The 22,708-nt window shown below is 44.2% G+C and overlaps 1 protein-coding gene across 3 annotated transcripts in view; it reads right to left on the bottom strand.

Annotated features, from left to right (window-relative positions):
• Window positions 1-5,309: 5,309 nt before the first annotated feature.
• The window catches only part of TTPA (alpha tocopherol transfer protein), a 59,176-nt gene continuing 41,777 nt past the window's right edge, over window positions 5,310-22,708 (bottom strand). For all 3 annotated transcript variants that reach the window (XM_033933432.1, XM_033933435.1, XM_033933433.1), the window contains exons 4-5: window positions 6,882-6,992; window positions 5,310-5,828 (exon numbers count right to left, since the gene is read on the bottom strand). In XM_033933432.1, the coding sequence (XP_033789323.1) occupies window positions 5,643-5,828; window positions 6,882-6,992 (297 nt within the window). In that variant the 3' untranslated portion in view covers window positions 5,310-5,642. The remainder of the gene's footprint in view (window positions 5,829-6,881; window positions 6,993-22,708) is intronic.

Here is a 22,708-nt window from a genome sequence, read left to right as displayed (position 1 = left end):
GCTTTTCTGTGTGGCTTTAACATTTTTGCTATTCAGTATACCTAAACTATTATTCAGTAGAAAAAATTTAGTTTGTTCAATCAAGCAGAACATTCACTCATAGAAGTCCAATGTCCACACAGGATTTGATTGAACAAACCAAATTTTTTCTACTGAATAATAGTCTAGGTACAATGAAAGTAAATAGCAAAAATGTTTGAGTAGATAATTAAGGAAATCTTTTTCATATTGCTTGCTTATGGACTGGGAAAAAAGACTGTTCAAGCAAATGTCTCCAGAACTGCTTTAATGGAAAAATGTGATTTTTTTTAAAGTACTTTGTGAAATTTATTGTTGTTGTGAAATTTATTGTTGTACTTTGTTTAAACTTAAAAAGCGGTGTCATTAACAGTGAATCGAATCGAAAAATCGATTCAACAGGGTGAATCAAATCGAATGAAATATTTTTCTCTGAATCGGGCAGCACTATTGGCTACCATGAGAATGGGCTACTGGGCATGATGGACCATTGGTGTGACCCAGTTAGGCTATTCTTATGTTATGTTCTCATCTGTAGGGGCCTTTGTTTTCACTTCTTATTTTAATGTATTTTTTTCCTGGGAACTTATCAGTGTTTTTTTATAATGGGAACAAAAATGGAAGAGAATTAATGTGTGTGGAATGGGGGGGTAACTAATTTCTTCAGCTAAATAATTCAATCCACTTCAAACAGACATAGGAGAACTTGTGCACCATTCACACACCCTTCAACCAAAAACGTCAAAAGAGAAAAACTGTTCGACAACCTCCTAGCCATTCCAGCTGCAACACTCGACCCCCAACTCTACAACCAATTGATATCAACCACAGCCCTTCTATTCAAAAAACACATAAAACAGAACTAACACAATCAGAACTGTCCCAAGCATCACCTGCAACTACTCCATATGTACTTCTAATGTCATGACAATTTAGACATAATTTATGTTATGTTATGTTTGGAATAATGGTTACATATATGAGGTTCAATAAAAGAAAATTTTCACTGCCTGTTTCTATTCTGACCATTTATTCCATTTCATGGTTATTGCAAAAAAAAAAAAGAAAAAATTTTTACATGGGGGGGGGGGGTGTGTCAAAAAATGATGGGCCCCGGGTGCCACATACCCTAGGTACGCCACTGTCTATGGATTCCCCTCTATCCACCTGGCTGTTTACCCCCTCAAAGAAGTATAATAAGTTCGTGAGGCATGACCTGCCCTTGCAGAAGCCTTGCTGGCTCGACTTTAGCTGCCCATTTTTTTCGATGTGTTCCCAGATGCTGTCTTTAATCAGTGCTTCCATCATCTTTCCTTGTACCAAGGTCAAGCTCACCGGCCTGTAGTTTCCTGGGTCCCTCTTTGAGCCTTTCTTGAAGATGGGCGTGATATTTGCTCTTTTCCAGTCCTCTGGAATCTCTCCAGTTTTTAGGGATAGGTTGCATATTTGTTGAAGTGGCTCAGCTATTTCATTCCTTAGTTCCTTGAGTACCCTTGGGTGAATGCCGTCCGGTCCTGGCGATTTGTTGCACTTTAGCCTGTCTATCTGCCTGAGGACATCCATCTTGCTCACCTCTAGTTGGACCAGATTTTCATCCTGATCTCCTTTTCCGATCTCCTTGGGTTCCGGAATGTTGGTTGTGTCCTCCATTTTGAAAACTGACGTGAAGAACCCATTTAACCTGTCCGCTATCTCCTTTTCCTCTTTTACCACTCCCTTTCTGTCTCCATCATCCAAGGGTCCTACTTCCTCCCTAGCTGGTTGCTTCCCCTTGACATACCTGAAGAATGATTTGAAGTTTGTTGCTTCCCCTGCCAGTCTTTCTTCATATTCTCTTTTTGCTTTCCTAACCACTCGGTGACTCTCCTTTTGGTTGTCTTCTGTTTGGTCCTTTTTCCATTTTTTGAATGATGCCTTCTTATCGCTTATCGCCTTTTTCACTGCATTTGTTATCCACACTGGGTTTTTTGTTCTATTTTTCTTGCACCCTTTCCTGAACTTGGGGATGCACAGGTTCTGTGCTTCGTGCACCGTGCCCTTGAGTAGGGTCCAGGATTTTTCTACGGACTCTATCTTCCTTGCGGTATCGATGAGTTTCTTTCCCACCAGTTTCCTCATGGCATCATAATTCCCTTTTTTGAAGTTGAGTGCTGTCGTTGTGGTTCTTTTCACCTTTGATGGTCCAATTTCTAGCCTGTACTGGATCGTGTTGTGATCGCTGTTTCCTAGTGGGGCTAGTACCGCCACCTCCTTAGCGGGTCCCCCTAGTCCGTTGAAGATTAGGTCAAGAGTGGCATCTCCCCGTGTTGGTTCCGTGACCAGCTGTTCCATGAAACAGTCCCTCGTGATCTCCATGAATTTGGTCTCCCTCGTACAGTGTGAGTGCCCGATGCTCCAGTCTATTCCCGGGTAGTTGAAGTCCCCCATCACCACCACACTTCCGCTTTGGCATAACTGCCTCAGTTTGGCCTCCAGGTCCTGGTCGATTTTTTCCGATTGTCCAGGTGGGCGATAGTACAGACCCAATTTTATGTCTGTTCCTGCTCCTCCTGGTATTTTAACCCATAATGATTCCAAGTCGTCCGCTCTTACTGTTGTTTCCATCCTGGTTGAAGGTATGGAATCTTTTATATATAGCACCAACATGGCATCCTTCCGCCCCTAATCCCTCTATCCTTCCTCGCCCCGACACCAACTACCACCAGATCAGTCCACAGACATAAACTATCCTTCCCCTCTCTACACGGCATCCTCCACGCAGGTAAACTGGGTAGATCCCTCCTCTCCAAAATCACGGGCCTCTGGAACGATCTCACTGTCCCGCTGCGGAACCTGGGCTCCCTCCAACTATTCCGGAAACAACTGAAAACCTGGCTTTTCTCTAGCATATAACATCTCTTCTCCTGATTACATCCCCTCTTTTTATGCTCTGTAAACTCTCTCTCTTCCCATATTTTTAAACTTTGTAAACCGTGTCGAGCTCCACTTCCGTGGAGAAGATGCGGTATATAAACCTAAGGCTTAGTTTAGTTTAGTTTAGCGCTATTCCTCCACCCTTTTTGTGTGACCTATCTCTCCTGTAGAGTTTGAACCCTGGTAAGGCCACATCCCATTTATTTTCATCAGTCCACCACATTTCTGTTACTCCGATTATGTCTAGGCCCTTTTTGCAGGCTAATACTTCCAGCTCTCCCATTTTAGCCCCTAGGCTCCTAGCGTTAGTGTACAAGCAATGTAAGTCCCGGTTGTTCGCCTTTCTTGCTGGTTTTCCTCATGGTTTGGCACTCCTGGCGTCCCCCTCGTAAGTTGCTAGTCCCCAAGCCTCGTCTCGGTCATCCTCCTCCTGTGGTGTATCTGTTTCATCCTCAGCCTGTTTCCCCATTTTTGGTTGTCCCTCTGGGATCTATTGTTCTCTTTTAGTCCTGCTTACCAATGACATTTGTGCCCTAGGCTCCTGCGATCTATCCTTAGGTCCTTTTTCAATAAATTTCAGCTCGGTTCTTAGCCCTCCTTTACAGTGCCCTTGTTCAATATCCTTGACCCTGGTCCTCTGCATTGCGTCCTTAGGTCCTTTTCCCAAAAAGTCCCACTTAGCCCCGATCCCTTTTTTACAATGTCCTTGCTCAATGCCCCTGGCCCTAGGCCCTTGTATTGCTTCCTTAGGTCCTTTTTCCAAAAATTTCCACTCAGTCCCATGCCCTCTTTTACAATGTCCTTGCTCAGTATCCTTATTTGATACATTTGTCCGATGTGTCAGATTGACTGTCGGCTTCCCCCTCTTTAGTTTAAAGCCAAGTCTATGATGCTCTGGACGTTGCGTGCCAGCATCCTCGTCCCAGTCGTGCTCAGGTGCAGTCCGTCTCTCCTGTAGAGTTTGTTCTTTCCCAAGAAAGTTGACCAGTTCCGAACAAAAAGGAAACCCTCCTCCTCGCACCATCTCCTGAGCCAACCGTTTATTGCTTGTAGTTCACTCTGCCTCCGTGTGTCCGCTCTCGGTACAGGCAGGATCTCCGAGAAGGCTATCTTGCATGCCCTCAGTTTCAGTTTCCTCCCCAGGATCCTGAACTGATCAGTTAGTGCAGTCCTGTTGTAGTCCCTCCTGCTGACGTCGTTGGTTCCAACATGGATTACTACAGCTGCCTCCTCTGTCTCGGCCCCTTCCAGGATCCTTTCAATTCTGTTGATGATGTCCTTTGTTCTTGCCCCGGGGAGACATGTCACTAGTCGGTCCTTTCTCCCTCCTGCTATGTGACTGTCCACTCCTCTCAGGATCGAGTCTCCTACTACGATAGCAGATCTCCCCTTCCTCAACTGTCTCTCCGGTCTCAGGTCTGTGTCAGTGGCGCAGTCACCTAGTCCTTCCTCTGTGTTCTGTTGGGTCTCCTCCTCATCTGCCTGTCCAGTTTCCCCGCAAGGCCCTACTTCCATGGTGTCTGGTGGATGATATCTTCTGGCTCATGGGACCCTCGACTACCAGAGGGCATCCGCTGAAAATCAGGGGAGGGAAGTTTCATGGCGACTCCAGGAAGTACTTCTTCACCGAAAGAGTAGTGGATCATTGGAACAGACTCCCACTCCAGGTGATAAAGGCCAGCAGCGTGACGGATTTTAAGAGAAAATGGGATACTCACGTGGGATCTTTAAGGGAGTAAATTCAGGGGAGGGGATACTTGGAATGGGCAGACTTGGTGGGCTATATCCCTTTTCTGCTGTTTTTTTCTATGTTTCTATGTTTCTAAGGGGATGGAATTCTTCTTGTATTAGGAAAAACTTAAGAGGTTAGGTCATTTTAGCTTGGACAAGAGATGGCTAAGGGGAGATATGATTTGAGGTCTAAAAATCCTGAGTGGTGTAGAATGGGTACAAGTGAATTGGGTTGGGTTGGTTTGTTTTTTACTCCATCAAAAATTACAGAGACTAGAGGACATTCAATGATGTTACAGGGAAATACTTTTAAAACCAATATGAGGAAATATTTTTTTCACTCAAAGAATAGTTAGAACAGCACAACTGTAGGTCCACACATGAAATACAGAAAATCAGGGCCTAGATCAATCCTTCCCTGTAGGCATGGACTTCTAACTTCTGTGGTTAAAGTCGAATCTGATTGATCATATTCATTGAACACTGCTGCTAAAGCATTCATCTTTCACAGGATGTAGTAGTTTAGCATTTAAAATTAACTTTCAGTTTGTTATAATTTTGTATGTCATGGTTCTTTTAAGCACCAATGTACCTCATTCCATTTTGTAGCTTATGTATAAAATGAAACAAACACCACCACCACCAAATCAGTCAAAGGATGAATTTATTATGTAGTAAAAGGACAACCCAACATGATTTATGTTTCAGTCAAAAGGCCTGCATCAGGAATCTAAAAATATTAAAATCAAATACAAATTCATATAAATTTAAAAAAACAAAAACATCTGCTAGGACCAATACAAGCATTTTCATGTCTATGCAAAATCATTTCATGGTTTTTTTTATATCTGAAAGATTTGTGGAAAATCACAGTTAATTCTCAGAAACCTGCAATCACAAAACATCTCCTAAGTGACCCCCAACGAAAGAACAACTTCATTTGGCTCAGTAAACTGCATTGTACATTCATTATGGACAGCTTATTTCCTTCTCATTGGTGAACTAGACAAACTTAGAAGATAGTTCTCAGACTTCATTACAAAATCTGTCCATTCCTCACAAAGTTCAGCCATAGAAGAGCCAGTACCACCATATTCCTGTGGGAGAATGCTTTTTTGGAAGTGCTGGTGAAGGCTGTGCAAGTAATTGGTCCCATGCATGTGTATCTGAAACAAAAAGTTGAGCTAGCTATTAGCTATTGGTGGTTTACTTAGTTCCTCACACTTCACAACCAGCATTGCAGCATTTGGGTGTCTGGGTATACAATCATAGTTCCTTCTTTCCAGTCAAATATCCAATTTTATAAGATGAGAATTTGGTCTCTTTGGCTTCTGTGGCTGAAATCATGATTGCTACAGTTGTTTGGGTCTCACTGCATCTGCATTTGTGACCAATGGACTTGCCCACCAAAATGCAAATTCATGACCAATGGACTTTCTTGCCTCAATCACCTCAAGCTTGATCCAATCAGGTTTAAGAACCCGCTATATATAAAGCCATACTGTAGACTTAGCAGCACACCCTGAAGAAAGCCACAGTTTGATGGCTGAAACATTGGTTCTACCTACACAGACGCAATGAGACCCGGACAACAATCAAGATGAGAATTGTCTAGGAAATTTCACTCACTGTTCCCAATTAAAACAAACAGTAATCACTTTTTGCCTACTCCTGGAGTCAAGCCTCAGGGATGATAAATAAGAGAATTTGCAACCCTTGCTCAGAATACTCTGGGATCAATATTCAAATGATTTAGGCCAGTGTTTCTCAACTCGGTCCTGGAGTATCCCCTTGCCAGTCAGTTTTCCAGGATATCCACAATGAATATGCATGAAAGAAACTTGCATATAATGGAGGCAGTGTATGCAAATCAAGTTTATGTATATTCATTGTGGATATCCTAAAAGAAGAAAACACATTTTCCATTTGGAATATTCCCTTTGGCTCATGATGCTTGCAGAAAGAACATAGCTTCATGAATTACAATTAGGTTGCTTTTACAGTGATTTAGCTAATGAAATATTAAGCGAAAGCCCCCACTCTCAAAAAGAAGCAAGCAACTTGAACCTAGGATAATTCATTGGATGAGTCAAGGACAAAGGGAATCTATATAATTGTGCATAAAGCTGTATTGTTGCTCACTTCAGTGCATGCTGAAGGAAGAGGTTTTAAGTTCTGAGAATGACATACTCTAGGAAGATGTATTCATGGTCACTCACCCTTTCTTTTATTTTCTCTGTCAAGAAGAGCTTAATTAGTGCAAAGACAGAGTGGAAGAGTAAAGGTTCATTAATTAGGTGAACGCCACGAACTTTTAATGGAAAGGAATCCTGTCAAAAGAGGGGAAAAACAGAATTGGTGAGTAGAAAAGAACAAGCAGCAATATTATGAATACAACAATCATCATCTCCCTATGATTCCCACCATCACCTTGATCATATTTGTAGCAGATGTGAGTGTAGTTAGTTCTTCTTTTCTCATTCTGTCTGAACTTTTATTTTTTTTCTTATTATATAATAATCTTATTGCTAAAAAGTAATATTCACTCCCAGTCCTTGAGAGCTGCAAGCGGGTTAGGTTTTCAGGACATCCCTAATGAATATTACGACGGGGAAGCCCCTGTCACTGGCTCAAAGCCTAGTCTAAACAAAGCTATGAAAGAAAATGGGTCTATTCCTAAGTCAAGGAACCTGCCCATTAACTCTGTTCCTAGTTCCAAGGTCAGACAGACAAAGAACAGAGAGAGTATGGCAGAGAAGAACAGAATTCCTGCTGCAGTCCCCTTTTACAAATCCCCTTCTAGCTCTCAGGTTAGATCTCAAGTCAGACAATCTGACACAGAAAGGGTTAAGGAAAGGGGTGGGGCTGGAAGGCAAAATGTGCTCAGAGCACAACTGAATATTGCACAGGGGGATAGAATCAAGCCCAGCTGAGAACTCATGAAGCAATCAGGAACTTGGAGGGAAGTAAGATCCTCACAGGGCAGGGAGCGGGAGGCTAGAAGCTCAGCCTCACAGCCTTCATCTTGCAAACCTTCTGTCCCGCAACATAGCCACGCTGACATAGGGTTGCCAGATTTTCCAATCGGAAAATTCGGACCCCTAGACCGGCCTCCAGGCCTGCTCAGTTCCACCCATCCCCGCGCTAATCCCGCCCCCAGTCCTGCCCTAGGCCCACCCCCGCTACCTGCTCTTGGGCAGGGAGGAAATCCGCGCATGTGCAGATTTCCTTCCTGCCAGACGAGATTTTGAGGAGGCTTTTCAAAACCCGGACAAAGTGCTGGGTTTTGAAAAGCCATTTGGACCCCTGGACATGTCCAGGCTGAAGCTAGCTGGAAGGAAAAGGCTCTCTGAGCAGAGCTGACCAAAATCTGCTCAGCAGGAAACTATGTACCCTGCTTCATAGGGTGATGAGTCCCTTATGCCTCTGAGGGGAATGAAATGGAGTGGAGCCCAGAAGCAATGGATGATATGTCTGAATTAAGCATGAGTCAGTAAGGTACTGTGTGGGGGAAGGGAAAGTAAATTTGTTGTAGAACAGATGATGGTCTAAAAGTACAGTAAAGTCCAGCAGCCTTGGCTCTATCTGTGGCCCTTAGAATGTCGTGGTTCCACTTTGTCCAAAAGGACCAGCTCACCCTTAAATAAGACATCAAGCTGGAACATGAAATAATAAGTTTCAGTTGTATCAGTTCATTGCATCACCAGATAAAACACAGACACAGAAATGGGCCCAAAGAATGCCCTGCTGTATTCAGTGACTTTGAGGAAAAAGGTGGAAGGTTTTCAGATTCTGTATATAATTCCGATGCAGGTCCAATTCCTACATTCTTCCTTTCTTTCCAACTGATGGCCATAAAAGTGTCAGGCTGGAAACACTAACTAGAGGTATTAGGACAGGTGTTTGCTTGCAATACAATAGTGAAAGCGACCTAACAATGCCTAAATTCAATTACCTCAAAAAACATATAACACTGTTAAAACAAATCAAACAATGCAATGACTAGTAGCATAAGCACTTGATGTAACAGTAAATAAAGAAGCATATGAATAAACATCCATTAACAGAATTAGGCAATTATGAAGGCCAGGGGTGGCCTTAAAATTAGGCAAACTGAGGCGGTGGTCTCAGGCAGCACTGCTGATCTGCTCTCTGCTGCTTCCCTTCCAGGCACCTAACACTTAATTCGTTTCCCCCCCCCAATTGGCATTCCCCCCCCCTCCCCGGCTCACATCTATGTTTCTTTTGCTGTAAAAGTTGCTGGATGGCAGTGAGCTACCCTGGATACAGTCTCGGCATCTTCACTGCGACCCACCCCAGTGGAAACAAAGTTATCAGAGGGGCTAGAAGGGGGACAGGGAGAGATGGCAGGGAGGTGGGTTAGAAGGGGATAGGGAGAGATGGACTTCAGGGAAGATGGAGGGGACAGGAGAGGGAGAGATGGCAAAAGGGGTGAAAAGAGGTCAGGGAGAGATGGGAGAGGATATGAAAGGGGAGAGGGAGAGATGAACTTGGTGGAGGAGGAAATTAGGGGAGAGAGAGATGGACTTGATAGAGGGGGAAAATGGGGGGAGAGAGATATAGACTTGGTGGAGGAGGAAAATGGGGAGAGGGAGAGATGAATAATTCAGAGATAGCAGGGGGGAGGAGAGATAGACAGGGAAAGGTGGGAAAGATATGGACTCGGAGCCAGAAGGGGGAGGAGGGAGAGAGAGATGTCAGATTTAGGAGAAGGGGATAGAAGGGCAGAAAGGAGAGATGTTGGACTTGTGGAAGGGAGGGAGAGAAAGAAAGAGGAAGGAAATGCTAGGTTACAAGGATGGAGTAAAGGACAAGGAGGGTGATGCTAAACATGGTGGATAAGTAGGGGAGAGTTGAGATAAAAATGGAGAGAGTTGAGAAGGAGATGAGTGAGAGGAGAATAATGAGTACAAAGGGTAGAAATATGGTAGTGGGGAGCAGATAAAAGGGAACAGGAAGATGGGAAATGTGAACAATCTGCCCAGATCATTGTATCATGCACCATCCATGGCAGTATTCAAATCCTGACTAAAGGCCCACTTATTCAAGGTTGCTTTTAACTCCTAACCCCCACTCGCTTTCAAGCACCCATACTTGAGGAACCCCTTAACCCTCTACTTGTCCTGTTGTCTATTGATTAGACTGTAAGCTCTTCTGAGTAGGGACTTTCTTGAATGTTCTAATATACAGCACTACTTCTGTCTAGCAGCGCTATAGAAATGATAAGTTGTATCCGTAGTAGTTTGCACTGGGAGATCCAGTTTGAAAATAGTAAATCTGGGTCAAGCTGAAATCCTACAGAAAATAATAGTCACATGAGGTTCTGTATTTGATCCTTGAGTTTTATTTTTGCTTCTGGGGTGAGGCAGAGCTCTCAGGGGCTTGCATAACAAGTGATCTCTACAGGCCAATAACTGAAAATTGTTCTTTCAGTGGCTTGGTTATATGGAAAAGGGCTTTAAAAAACTAGGCTTAATGATAGCAGCTCCCAGTGAAAGGTTATGCTGCCATAGAACCAGTTCTGATTTAGCTTAAAGTCCAAAGGAACAGAGAAAGACTGCCAAAGTTTTGGAATGTTTTCTCCATCTATATATTTTTTTCACCCTCATGGAGTCTTTTAGGGGATGCTATGCTAAAGCAGAAATAAGACAACAGCTGGTTCCCAAATGCTGTCAGCCAATAAAGTTCTCATAATATCCAAGCCGTACATTCATGAGATGCATTGTAAAACGCACCTTGTAAAAAAAGTATATACGGTAAGTATTGACATAATAGGTCAGACCAAAGGTCCATCATGCCCTGCATCCTATTTCCAACAATTGCCAATCTAGGTCACAAGTACCTGGCAGGACTTCCCTAAAAGTGGCAAGACTCCATGCTACTTATCCCTAGGGATAAACATATTTTCTCCTATTTTAAATGTACTACTTAGTAACTCTATAGTAAATCTCCTAGATTTTGTATTTTTTGAAAGAGCAAACAATGAATTCATGTTTACCCATTCTGTTACTCTTGACATTTTACAGACCTAAGATATCTCCTTTCAACCTTTTCCAAGCTGAATTGCCCTGATCTCTTCAGTTGTTTCATTCCTTTTATCATTTTGGCTGCCCTTCTCTTTACCTTTTCCCAATTATATCATTAAAAAAAAGGGATGATTAGAACTGCACAAAATACTCAAGGCGTGATTGTACCATATTAATATAGACTCTATATAGAGGCATTAATATTTTTTTGTTTTACTCTATTCCTTTTTCTAACATTCTAAGCAGATTTCAACATATCCTCCATGAAGACACCCAGATCCTTTTCCTGGGTGGTGATATCTAGTATGGAACCTCTATTTATCCACTATAACAACAAACCTCCATGTATCTTTTCACCAGCATCTACTTTCCTGCCTCCTCCCTCCTCCTCAGGATCTGTCTTCCTACTACTTCTTCCACTATTATTTATTTCTATAGCAGTACCAGACACAATCAACGCTGTACATTAAACATACAAGAGACAGCTCCTGCTGCTTACAATCTAATTATGGCAGACATCCTCCCCTACTTTTTCGGCATTTTCTCCCTGCTTTTTTCCCCATCACTCCCTTCCCCAGCAGGTATCCCCATGCCTCCTTCCACCAGGTAACCTTTTGTCTCCCAACCTGGGGGAGGGTTCTTTTATGGGGTAGGTTCTTTTAAGGGGAGGGCTCTTGGAGTGGGCAGACTTTTTGGGCCGACGGCCCTATTCTGCCGTCATACTCTATGACTCTACTTTCTTATCTATTTTACTGTATTATTTGATAGTGAATGTTGATTGTTTCTAACCTTTGGTGTCCTTGTCAGTATTACTTCTCTCTCCCCCCCCAATCATTTTCTATATGGTAGCCACCTTCCTTTTCTATTTCACTTTTTTCTTTTCTTTCTCGCTCTTAGTAGGGGATGTTTTAATATATTCTCTTCCTTTTTCTATCTCCTCATTTACATTCTTTCTCCTGTACTTTCTCTTCCTCATCCTCTTTCTTCTGTATTATCACTTTGGATTCTTTCCCCTTTCCTTTCCTTCAGAGTTCAAGAATCTTGTCATCTCCTGCCATCTCTGTTCTTCCTCTTCCCCCTCTCCCACATGTCACCCAAGTTTCCCCATCATTTCTTCCCTTTGATCTCATCTTTTCACCTCTCCCCATTGCTAGCTTCTTTTCCCTATCTCTTCTGACTTTTGTTGTCTCCTCTCTTTGGGCATTCCTATTGTCCAATAGCTATGTTTGTATGCTCCATTCTTCCCTCCTATTCTTTGCACTCACTTTCCCAATGTTCTTGCTCCCTTCCCTGCTTCCTCTCTCTTCCCATCCTGTACATTTATAGACCTCCACAAAACCAAATCCCCAAAGACTAGGAACGTGGGATCTCTCAGAGAGAGAAAGAGATAATGGTTATTGTGGATGGGCAGACTAGATAGGCCATTTGGCTTTTATCTACCATCATGTTTCTATGTTTCTGTGAGTATTAATAACTAGTAGAATATTCAGTATCTGAAGTACTTATTTATTTTTTAAAAATTTATAAACCACCTAAACTCTAAGCGGTTTCCAAGTATCAAACATTCATAAAGTTACCACAAAACCCAACAACATATTGTCTAGACACAATATATAATTATTCTCTGCAGCCCACATGTGGGCAACAACGGACAGCTGGAATATTAAAAGTTTCCTAAATTAAAGCATATATTGTTCACTGCGGCCTCTACATACCCTGTTTCCCCGATGGTAAGACACTGTCTTATTTTTTTTGGAAGGCCAAAATATGCTCTAGGGCTTATTTTTGGGGGGATGCCTTATTTACCCATGAAGAAGACTACAGTACACAGTTATTGTTGAAAAAAAACAGAATTTTATTACGTTCGTGATAGGTACGTTCGCAATGCGTTCGTTGGAGGAAGAAAACGGTCGGCTGAAGAATCGGTCGGCCGAAAAATCGTACCGTGTATGGCCAGCTTTATCCATCATACCATATATTGTACCATTTAATGTCCCCAATGTTCTCCATCAGGGAAACACAGTAAAGAGATTATTCTGTAGTGCAGCATCAGAGGGGGCTTGACAATGTGAAACCATTGTTTATATACCGTATGCATTTTAAACAGGCTTTATATACAGTAAGTGGTATTGCTCACAGCAAAAGAAACCTGTCTGCGTGTCTCACTTTTGGATGTTCTGGCCGTGAACAAACTCCTGCAGTCTCCGTTAGGGAGGGATGAGGGAAACTGCCTGTGTTTCCTTGCGCGGAGTCACGTGCGCGCGCTGCAGTCCTGTCACTTCCTCCTCTTCACTTCATGACGAGGCGCGGCACGCAGCCATGGAGGCAAATACGGTAGACGGAGGGATCACACGGAGTCACCCACCGTACCACCCGATTCGGGTAAGCGCAGGTATCGGTGGGTGGCTTATTTGCGGGGGGGTGCCTTATTTAACATTTTTTTCTAAAAAGGGGGGGGCTGTCTTATTTGATGGCCCTGCCTTATCATCGGGGAAACACGGTATAGGCATCAGCAAATAACTGAGTTTTTAATAATCTCTTAAGAAGAACTTATGTGCACGACAAAAGAGCGGAACTTAGGCGTGATTGTATGTGATGATCTTAAGGTGTCCAAACAAGTTGAAAAGGTGACTACGAAAGCTAGAAGGATGCTAGGTTGCATAGGGAGAGGTATGGCTAGTAGGAAAAAGGAGGTATTGATGCCCCTGTATAAGACTATGGTGAGACCTCATTTAGAATATTGTGTACAATTCTGGAGGCCGCACCTTCAAAAACATATAAAAAGGATGGAGTTGGTCCAGAGGAAGGCTACTAAAATGGTGTGTGGTCTTTTTCATAAGGTATGGGGACAGACTTAAAGATCTCAAACTGTATACTTTGGAGGAAAGGCAGCAGAGGGGAGATATGATAGAGACGTTTAAATACCTACATGATATAAATCTGTATGAGTTGAGTCTCTCATTTGAAAGGAAGCTCTGGAATGTGAGAGCATAGGATGAAGTTAAGAAGTGATAGGTTCAGGAATAATCTAAGGAAATACCTTTTTTACAGAAACGGTGGTAGATGTATGGAACAGTCTCCCAGAAGAGGTGGTAGAAGCAGAGACTGTGTCTGAATTCAAGAAACCTAGGTTAGGCACGTGGGATCTCTTAGAGAAAGGAAGAGATAATGGTTACTACGGCTGGGCAAACTGGATGGGCCATTTGGCCTTTATCTGCCATCATGTTTCTATGTTTCTTTTTTTTATTAATACTTTATTGATTTTCACATTTTCATGATAACATTAAATCATATTGAAATCAATAGTATCTACAATAATAATAAACAGGCAATAAGAAAAATAGGAAAAAAAAGTAAATCGTAAAACTGTTTGTTAGCCCACTATAATACATGAAGGGAGGTGTAAACCCAATAAGTCGGAGCAATATAAGGAAACTCTTAAGGCATTTAGACGGACTTCCTGAAGTGAGTCTAAAATTAAACTACAAGCTTTACTCTTGTCTATTAACAGGGGTACTTGCTGTCACCACTCCATTATCCACGATAAACCTAGATAACTGTGAAGAATCAAAGAAAATATATCTTGCTCCTTTAAAAGTAATCAAGCATTTACAAGGAAATCTTAATACAAAGGTAGCTCCCAGTTTTAAGACCTGGGGTCTCAATAGCAAAAACTGTTTCCTCTTCTTTTGTGTACATTCTAATTTTTTGATTCAAAAAGAGTATATCTTTATGTTTAAAAAACATCTTCAAGAGCCAATCTCTATCAGAATCAAGAGCTAACTGTAAAAGTGTAGCTAAACCGATCTGATCTATTCCTGATGTCTCTAATAAATGTGTTAAGTCCAATAAGTCAATTACTGGTTCCTTTTGATCTTCCAAAGTCTTCTTCTTTCCCAGTGGAATATAGTAGATCTTAGAGATAGGTGGGAATGAATTTGGGGGGATTTTCAAAATCTCCAGAAGATACTTTTTAAACATTTCCATCGCTGAAATAGTTGGTGATATAGGAAAATTAATCAGTCTTAAATTATTTTTTCTTGTCATATTTTCCAATATTTCCAACTTAAAGTTAATGTTACCATTTTCTTTCATTAACAAATGATTTTGTACAGCCAGACTTCCCAATTTTTTTCCTTGTTCCAATGATTTATTCTCCAGTTTTCCTACTCTTTGTTGCACCATCAAATAATCTGAAAGTATCCCAGAACAATGAGAGCCGAAAGATAATTGAAATGTTGAAATTGCTTCCCAAATGGAGTTTAAATCAATCACTGGGGGCTGTTGTAATGGAGCAATTGTAATTTCCAAAGGCAAATCTTTAAAGTTCACAGTACCTGGAGTAGAAGTTTCCAACAGGGGTTCTAGTGAGCCCACCTGCAAGTCCAAGTTTCCACGCAGTGGCAATTGTATTGTCGAAGCAGCCATCACTCTCTGTACTGCCCATTCTTCTTCCTCCTCTGCACAGCTTACGGAGGCGGCTGATACATTCCCTTCTCTCCCTGTGTCCAATGACACTGTGCAAGGGAGTGGCAGCGCCGATGTTCTTCACTCATCCGGGGACAAGCTGACTGCCTTGAAAGAGGTTGAAGGACTCTCTGACCTGCCTTCACCGCTAGCCAAGGTCATCTCCCAGGAATTCCTTTAGGCCCACGCTCGATGAAAACATCCATCGAACCAGAAAGCGGCACTTGCGACCCAGGCACTGAAGGGAAAACCCGGGTCTATGACTTTTGCTTCACCTTATGGGTAGGAATCGATGGCTTTCTACGAGCACCCTCAGGCCGCCATCTTAGCTAAGCTCCTCCCTCCGTTTTTAAGATGTTTCTATGTTTCTTACATTTAAAGCAATCTGTACATAATCTTAAATGTTTCACCAAAGCATTCCACAGGGACACAACATCCACCAAAAACATTCTGGATGTTACAAGGTGCAATATGAAATATTGCTCATCTCATTGAATGTACACTGATATAAACTGATTCAGGGTTTAATCAAAAGGCAGTATAGTAAACGTATTAAACTATTCCTATGGAGGGTAGAGGGATGTTTACAATTATGGGTCTATGCATGGGTAGTAATTTTGGAGAGGTCACTAATGGGTATGTTTCTAGATAAAGAAGAATTATATGGGGTTAGTGATGGGTGTTTATCTGACAGGGCAGTTATGGGTCTATGTCCCTTAGTTATAAGGGAAGTTATGAATATAGAAACATAGAAACATGACGGCAGATAAAGGTCAAATAGCCCATCTACAGTAACCATTATCTCTTTCTCTCTCTGAGAGATCCCACATGCCTATCCCAGACCCTCTTGAATTCAGACACAGTCTCTGCTTCCACCACCTCTTCCGGGAGACTGTTTCATGCATCTACCACCCTTTCCATAAAAAAAGTATTTCCTCAGATTACTCCGGAGCCTATCACCTCTTAACTTCATCCTATGCCCTCTCATTGCAGCGTTTCCTTTCAAATGAAAGAGACTCGACTCATGCACATTTATATTACACAGGTATTTAAACGTCTCTATCATATCTCCCCCCTCCCGCCTTTCCTCCAAAGTATACAGATTGAAATCTTTAAGTCTGTCCCCATATGCCTTATGATAAAGACCACACACCATTTTAATAGCCTTCCTCTGGACCAACTCCATACTTTTTATATCTTTTTGAAGGTGTAGCCTCCAGAATTGTACACAATATTCTACATGAGGTCTCACCAGATTCTTATACAGAGGCATCAATACCTCCTTTTTCCTACTGGCCCTACCTCTCCCTATGCAACCTAGCATCCTTCTAGCTTTCGCTGTCACCTTTTCAACCTGTTTGGCCATCTTAAGATCATCACATACAATCATGCCCAAGTCCCGCTCTTCCGTCGTACACATAAGTTCTTCACCCCCTAAACTGTACCGTTTCCTCTGGTTTTTGCAGCCCAAATGCATGACCTGCATTTCTTAGCATTAAATTTTAGCTGCCAAATTTCAAACCATTCTTCATGCTTCGCCAGGTCTTTCATCATGTTAGTCACACCACCCGACGTGTCTACTCTATTGCAGATTTTGGTATCATCCGCAAAGAGGCAAATCTTACCCAACAACCGTTCAGCAATATCATAAAAATGTTAAAAAGAACAGGCCCAAGAACAGACCATTGAGGTACACCATTGGTAATATCCCTTTCCTCAGAGCAATCCATCTTGATCACTACCCTCTGTCGCCTTCCACTCAACCAGTTCCTGACCCAGCCTGTCACTTTGGGACCCATCCCAAGGGCACTCAGTTTATTTATTAGACGTCTGTGTGGAACACTGTCAAAGGCTTTGCTAAAATCTAAATACACCACATCTAGCGCACATCCTCTATCCAATTCTCTGGTACCCAGTCAAAAGTCAAATGATCAAATTTGGGTTAGGGTTATGAAGGAATTAGGGCTATGTGCAAGTGTGGGTATATTTGTGTGGGGAGGAGTTATGGTGGGTATAAGGGGAAGGGAAGTAGTAACGAATAACTGCATATTGGTGTACTTTTCAGAGTAGGTAACAGGAACAAAGCTAAATGTTAGTGACTGGAATGTTTGTTTTAGGGCACTGACTTGCAACTATGAGTTAATGGATGTTATGTTCTGGCATGTTTAATTGTGATGAGCCAATATATTTAAAATCCTGCTGTTAATCAGTAATCAAGCCTTGCTTTCCACAAAACATTTGGACAGTTTACACAACCTGGGCAAAGTGCTTAAATTACAAACCAGTATGTATTGTACCAGCATAGATCACTGGATCCCCACCTTTCCTACATTGGAAAAACATTCAATATAAACTCATGTTTTGCCTCAAATATTGTATATATTATTCACTAGAGAAAATGTGAAGAAGGGCTTTTATTTAAGCTGTTATAAGGGTCCTTTACTAAGCGCCACAAGGCCCTAACACACAACTAACGCAGGTTAAAATGGTGTACATGGGATGCGCTCAGACATCCTGCAGTAAGTGCCAATTTAGCACACACTAATCCACAAACTAAAAAAAATTATATTTTTGGAGGGGGCAAGTCAGGGGAGCATTCCTCAACTAATCAGCTAGTGCAGCTAAATTACCAAGTGCTAATCACTTAGTACAGAATTACCACATTAGCCCTTACCACTTATAAAATGAGGAGTAGTGTGTGCTCATATGGTAATGGCTCTGCATTGATGGCCACAAAGAAAGAAGAAAACCAAGGTGATCCTACACCACTTGAAGAGAGAAGAAACACAGTGGGAAGGACCCAAGGGTGAATCAGGATCTCATCAAGGATTGTCCTTTATTAGTCACCAATGGTGTACAATACACATATGCTCAGGATTAAAAATTGTAGTGAAACAACAAGACTCAACACACAGTTATCATCAAAAGAAACTAGTCTGAGCAATCAGTGGCACAGACGCCTCTTTCCTGAGCTGCGGCTCAGGAAAAAGGTGTCTCTGTGCCATATTGGCTTCTTTGAAAATAACCTTCATGTTTTTTTGGTTGTTTGGATTATTCCCCCGCCTGACTTGGGTCAGTGTCTCTAGGAAGATGGGGGAAGTGGTGTTCAGCAAGTATTGTGGGCAGGTGTCTAGGCAGCAGTATGATTTAGCATATTTAAAAATGAGACATCTCATATCATTGATCTTGGCTTCCTTGAAGTTGGTCCAGAGTCTGGCTGCTGCTGTTGCCTCATGTGTGATATCCTTGGCGAGTGCTAATTGATTCCATATTATCTTGATTTTCTTTTTAAAGTAGGTGGCTAGGTCGGAAGCTGTGGGGTTATTGGTATTATTGCTATTATTTAGGGAGTGGCCGGTTGATTTATTAACCAGAATAGTTTGTTCATATTTAGTGGCCATTTAGGCTTCGGTCTGATAGTACTGGTTGTATCACTAGATTTATCATCAGCATTCAACCTAGTTCATCATTCTCTATTTCTCAAGGCACTAGCTTCATTAGGTATCAAAAGTGTTTATTTATTTCAAACATTTGTATTCCGCTTTTAGCCAAAGCGGCTTACAATTAACATACACTCGGGTCCTGATTCTGTATAGGACGCCCGGGAGAGGTGTCCTATACAGAATCGGGCCTACACTAAACTCCGATTCTGTAACCGGCGTCCATGTTACAGACGCCGGTTAGAGAATTGGGTTAGATTAGACACGGCCGCTACACTTATCGCGGCAAGGGACATGTATAGCGGCCGCCTGTCCGATTGCCAGCAGGAGGATGCCCAACTCCTCCTGCCGGAACCCCCCTCCCCCCCAAACTCAATCGCCGGCAGGAGGATGCCCAACTCCTCCTGCCGGAACCCCCCTCCCCCCCAAACTCAATCGCCGGCAGGAGGATGCCCAACTCCTCCTGCCGGAAAGCCGGACCCCCTCCGAACCCCCCATGCTAAAGACCCCCCCCCCCAACTAACCTTTAAATGTTGGTTGACTGGACGCGTCTTGCTGCTGTCCAGCCGACAGGCCCGCCTCCTGGAAATGAGACGGGCCCGCCCCTTCCCGGCTCATCCCCGCTAAATCTAAGGCCTGATTGGCCCAGACTCTAGAAACCTGGACCAATCAGGCCTTAGGCATAGCGGGTCCGCCCATCCCCACTAATCCTAAGGCCTGCAAGCAGGAACTTATCTAACCTTTTCCCTGAAGGGTACTTCCCCTATAACAGCCTCTGGAAGAGTGATCCAGATTTCTACCACTCTCTGGGTTTGTACTGAATCTATCCCCTTTTAACTTTAGCGAATGCCCTCTCGTTCTCTTCACCTTGGAGAGGGTGAACAATCTCTCTTTCTCTACTAGTCAATTCCCTTCATTATCTTGAATATTTCAATCATGTCCCCTCTCAGTCTCCTCTTTTCAAGGGAGAATAGGCCCAGTTTCTCTAGCCTCTCATTGTACGGCAACTCCTCCAGTCCCTTAACCATTTTTGTCACTCTTCTCTGGACCCTTTCAAGTAGTACTATGTCCTTTTTCATGTACGGTGACCAGTGTTGGGACAAAGTATTCCAGGTGGGGGCGTACCATGGCTCAGTACAACGGCATGATAACCTTCTCAGATTTGTTTGTGATCCCCTTCTTAATCATTCCTAGCATTCTGTTGGCCTTTTTCGCCACCACTGCCACACACTGCACGGACGGTTTCATTGACTTGTCTACAAGTACAGTGGTGCCTCGCATAACGGACGCCTCGCACAGCGAACGCTGCGCACAACGAACTTTATGTCTTGATCCGTACAACGAACTTCGTTTCACACAACGAAGTCGCCCGAGCTGCATCCTTCCGCGCAGGCACTGCGCTTAACTGCCCTCTCTCCGCCTGGTTCCCTCTTGCCCCCCCCCCCCGACTCCCCGACACGATCGGGGCAAGAGGGAGCTCAAGCCCTCTTGCCCCCCCGACTCCCCGACACGATCGGGGCAAAAGGGAGCTCAAGCCCTCTTGCCCCCCCCGACTCCCCGACACGATCGGGGCAAAAGGGAGCCCAAGCCCTCTTGCCCCGCCGATTCCCCAACTCCCCGACAATATCGGGCCAGGAGGGAGCCCAAGTCCTCCTGGCCACGGCGACCCCCTAACCCCACCCTGCACTACATTACGGGCAGGAGGGATCCCAGGCCCCCCTGCCCTCGACGCAAACCCCCCCCCCCCCCAACGCCCGCCCCCCCCCAAGAACCTCCGATCGCCCCCCCAGCCGACCCGCGACCCCCCTGGCCGACCCCCACGACACCCCCAACCCCCTTCCCCGTACCTTTCTGTAGTTGGCCGGACAGACGGGAGCCAAACCCGCCTGTCCGGCAGGCAGCCAACGACGGAATGAGGCCGGATTGGCCCATCCGTCCCAAAGCTCCGCCTACTGGTTGGGCCTAAGGCGCCTGGGCCAATCAGAATAGGCCCGGGAGCCTTAGGTCCCTCCTGGGGGCGGGGCCTGAGGCACATGGGCCCAACCCGACCATGTGCCTCAGGCCCTGCCCCCAGGAGGGACCTAAGGCTCCCGGGCCTATTCTGATTGGCCCAGGCGCCTTAGGCCCCACCAGTAGGCGGAGCTTTGGGACGGATGGGCCAATCCGGCCTCATTCCGTCGATGGCTGCCTGCCGGACAGGCGGGTTTGGCTCCCGTCTGTCCGGCCAACTACAGAAAGGTACGGGGAAGGGGGTTGGGGGTGTCGTGGGGGTCGGCCAGGGGGGTCGCGGGTCGGCTGGGGGGGCGATCGGAGGTTCTTGGGGGGGGGCGGTCGTTGGGGGGAGGGGGGGTTTGCGTCGAGGGCAGGAGGGCCTGGGATCCCTCCTGCCCGTAATGTAGTGCAGGGTGGGGTTAGGGGGTCGCCGTGGCCAGGAGGACTTGGGCTCCCTCCTGGCCCGATATTGTCGGGGAGTTGGGGAATCGGCGGGGCAAGAGGGCTTGGGCTCCCTTTTGCCCCGATCGTGTCGGGGAGTCGGGGGGGCAAGAGGGCTTGAGCTCCCTTTTGCCCCGATCGTGTCGGGGAGTCGGGGGGGCAAGAGGGCTTGAGCTCCCTCTTGCCCCGATCGTGTCGGGGAGTCGGGGGGGGCAAGAGGGCTTGAGCTCCCTCTTGCCCCGATCGTGTCGGGGGGGCGGGGGGGGGCAAGAGGGCTTGAGCTCCCTCTTGCCCCGATCGTGTCGGGGAGTCGGGGGGGGGGCAAGAGGGCTTGAGCTCCCTCTTGCCCCGATCGTGTCGGGGAGTCGGGGGGGGCAAGAGGGCTTGAGCTCCCTCTTGCCCCGATCGTGTCGGGGGTGCCAGGGACCACACGGAGTCACCCACCGTACCACCCGATTCGGGTAAGCGCAGGTATCGGTGGGTGGCTTATTTGCGGGGGGGGGTGCCTTATTTTACATTTTTTTCTAAAAAGGGGGGGCTGTCTTATTTGATGGCCCTGCCTTATCATCGGGGAAACACGGTAGAAAAAAAAAAAAAAATGAACAGTTAAGTCCCAGTTTTTGCCGCTGAGACTCTGCCCTCTCACTGTAAAATTAGACTCTACTTAGTCTGTCTTTAAATTTAAAAAATGTGTGTTGTTTTAAAAAACAATTATGTTTTTAGATGTATCTAAATAAAAATAATAACCAAAAATTTATCTTTTTTTATGTCATCTTAGCATATTTTATGCTACAGAACGAATTATTTTTTTTAACATGTATTGTTATGGGAAAACGCGTTTCACACAACGAACGTTTCACATAACAAACTTGCTCCTGGAACGGATTAAGTTCGTTGTGTGAGGCACCACTGTACTCACAAGTCTCTTTCCTGTCGAGTATAGCACCAGACATCCTGTATTCATGCATATGATCTCTGGTACCAACATGCAACACCTTGCACTTATCCACATTGAACCTCATTTGTCATTTCTCGGCCCATCCCTCTAGTGTGTTTATGTCTCATTGCTAAACAAATCAACAGTGCATTTTTTGTTCTATTTATGCTACATCAACACACATCATTTAATGTAAGCCCCATTGTTCTCATACGGTAATGTGATTTACCAAGCATGTAAATCACATTAACATATGTTAAAACATTTTAGTAAATGAGGTTCTCGGTTAGTACCTGAGACAACGGAGGCTGTATGACTTCCAAGAGTCATAAAGAGCATCTACAAGGTTTGAACCATCCTGAGCTTTATTTTACCCTTAAACACAATGGGAATTGCTCAAACTCCATAAATATAGGTAAGTTTAGTATTGAGCAATGATAATAATTTAGGGGTTGATTATATTCAACCAACGATGCTCAGAGTTTTGCTGACCATAGATAGCATTATGCCCAGAAATTCAATGACAGGCCATGTCTGGGCTTTGGTATCGAATTTCCAGGTTTGCAGGGCTGGCTACACTATAGCCAGTTAAGTGTGAAATTCATCATTGACATTTATAAGGTCCTATTTATACAGTGACTTTGGCTAGTTAAGTGCTGAATATCGGCTAGTTAAGTACTGACTTTACTCCCAGAACTGTCAGTTTTGCTTTATGTGCTAAC

The sequence above is a fragment of the Geotrypetes seraphini genome, chromosome 2 (assembly GCF_902459505.1).
Source record: "Geotrypetes seraphini chromosome 2, aGeoSer1.1, whole genome shotgun sequence".
Classification (NCBI taxonomy): domain Eukaryota; kingdom Metazoa; phylum Chordata; class Amphibia; order Gymnophiona; family Dermophiidae; genus Geotrypetes; species Geotrypetes seraphini.
This window is presented reverse-complemented; position numbering and strand designations above follow the sequence as displayed.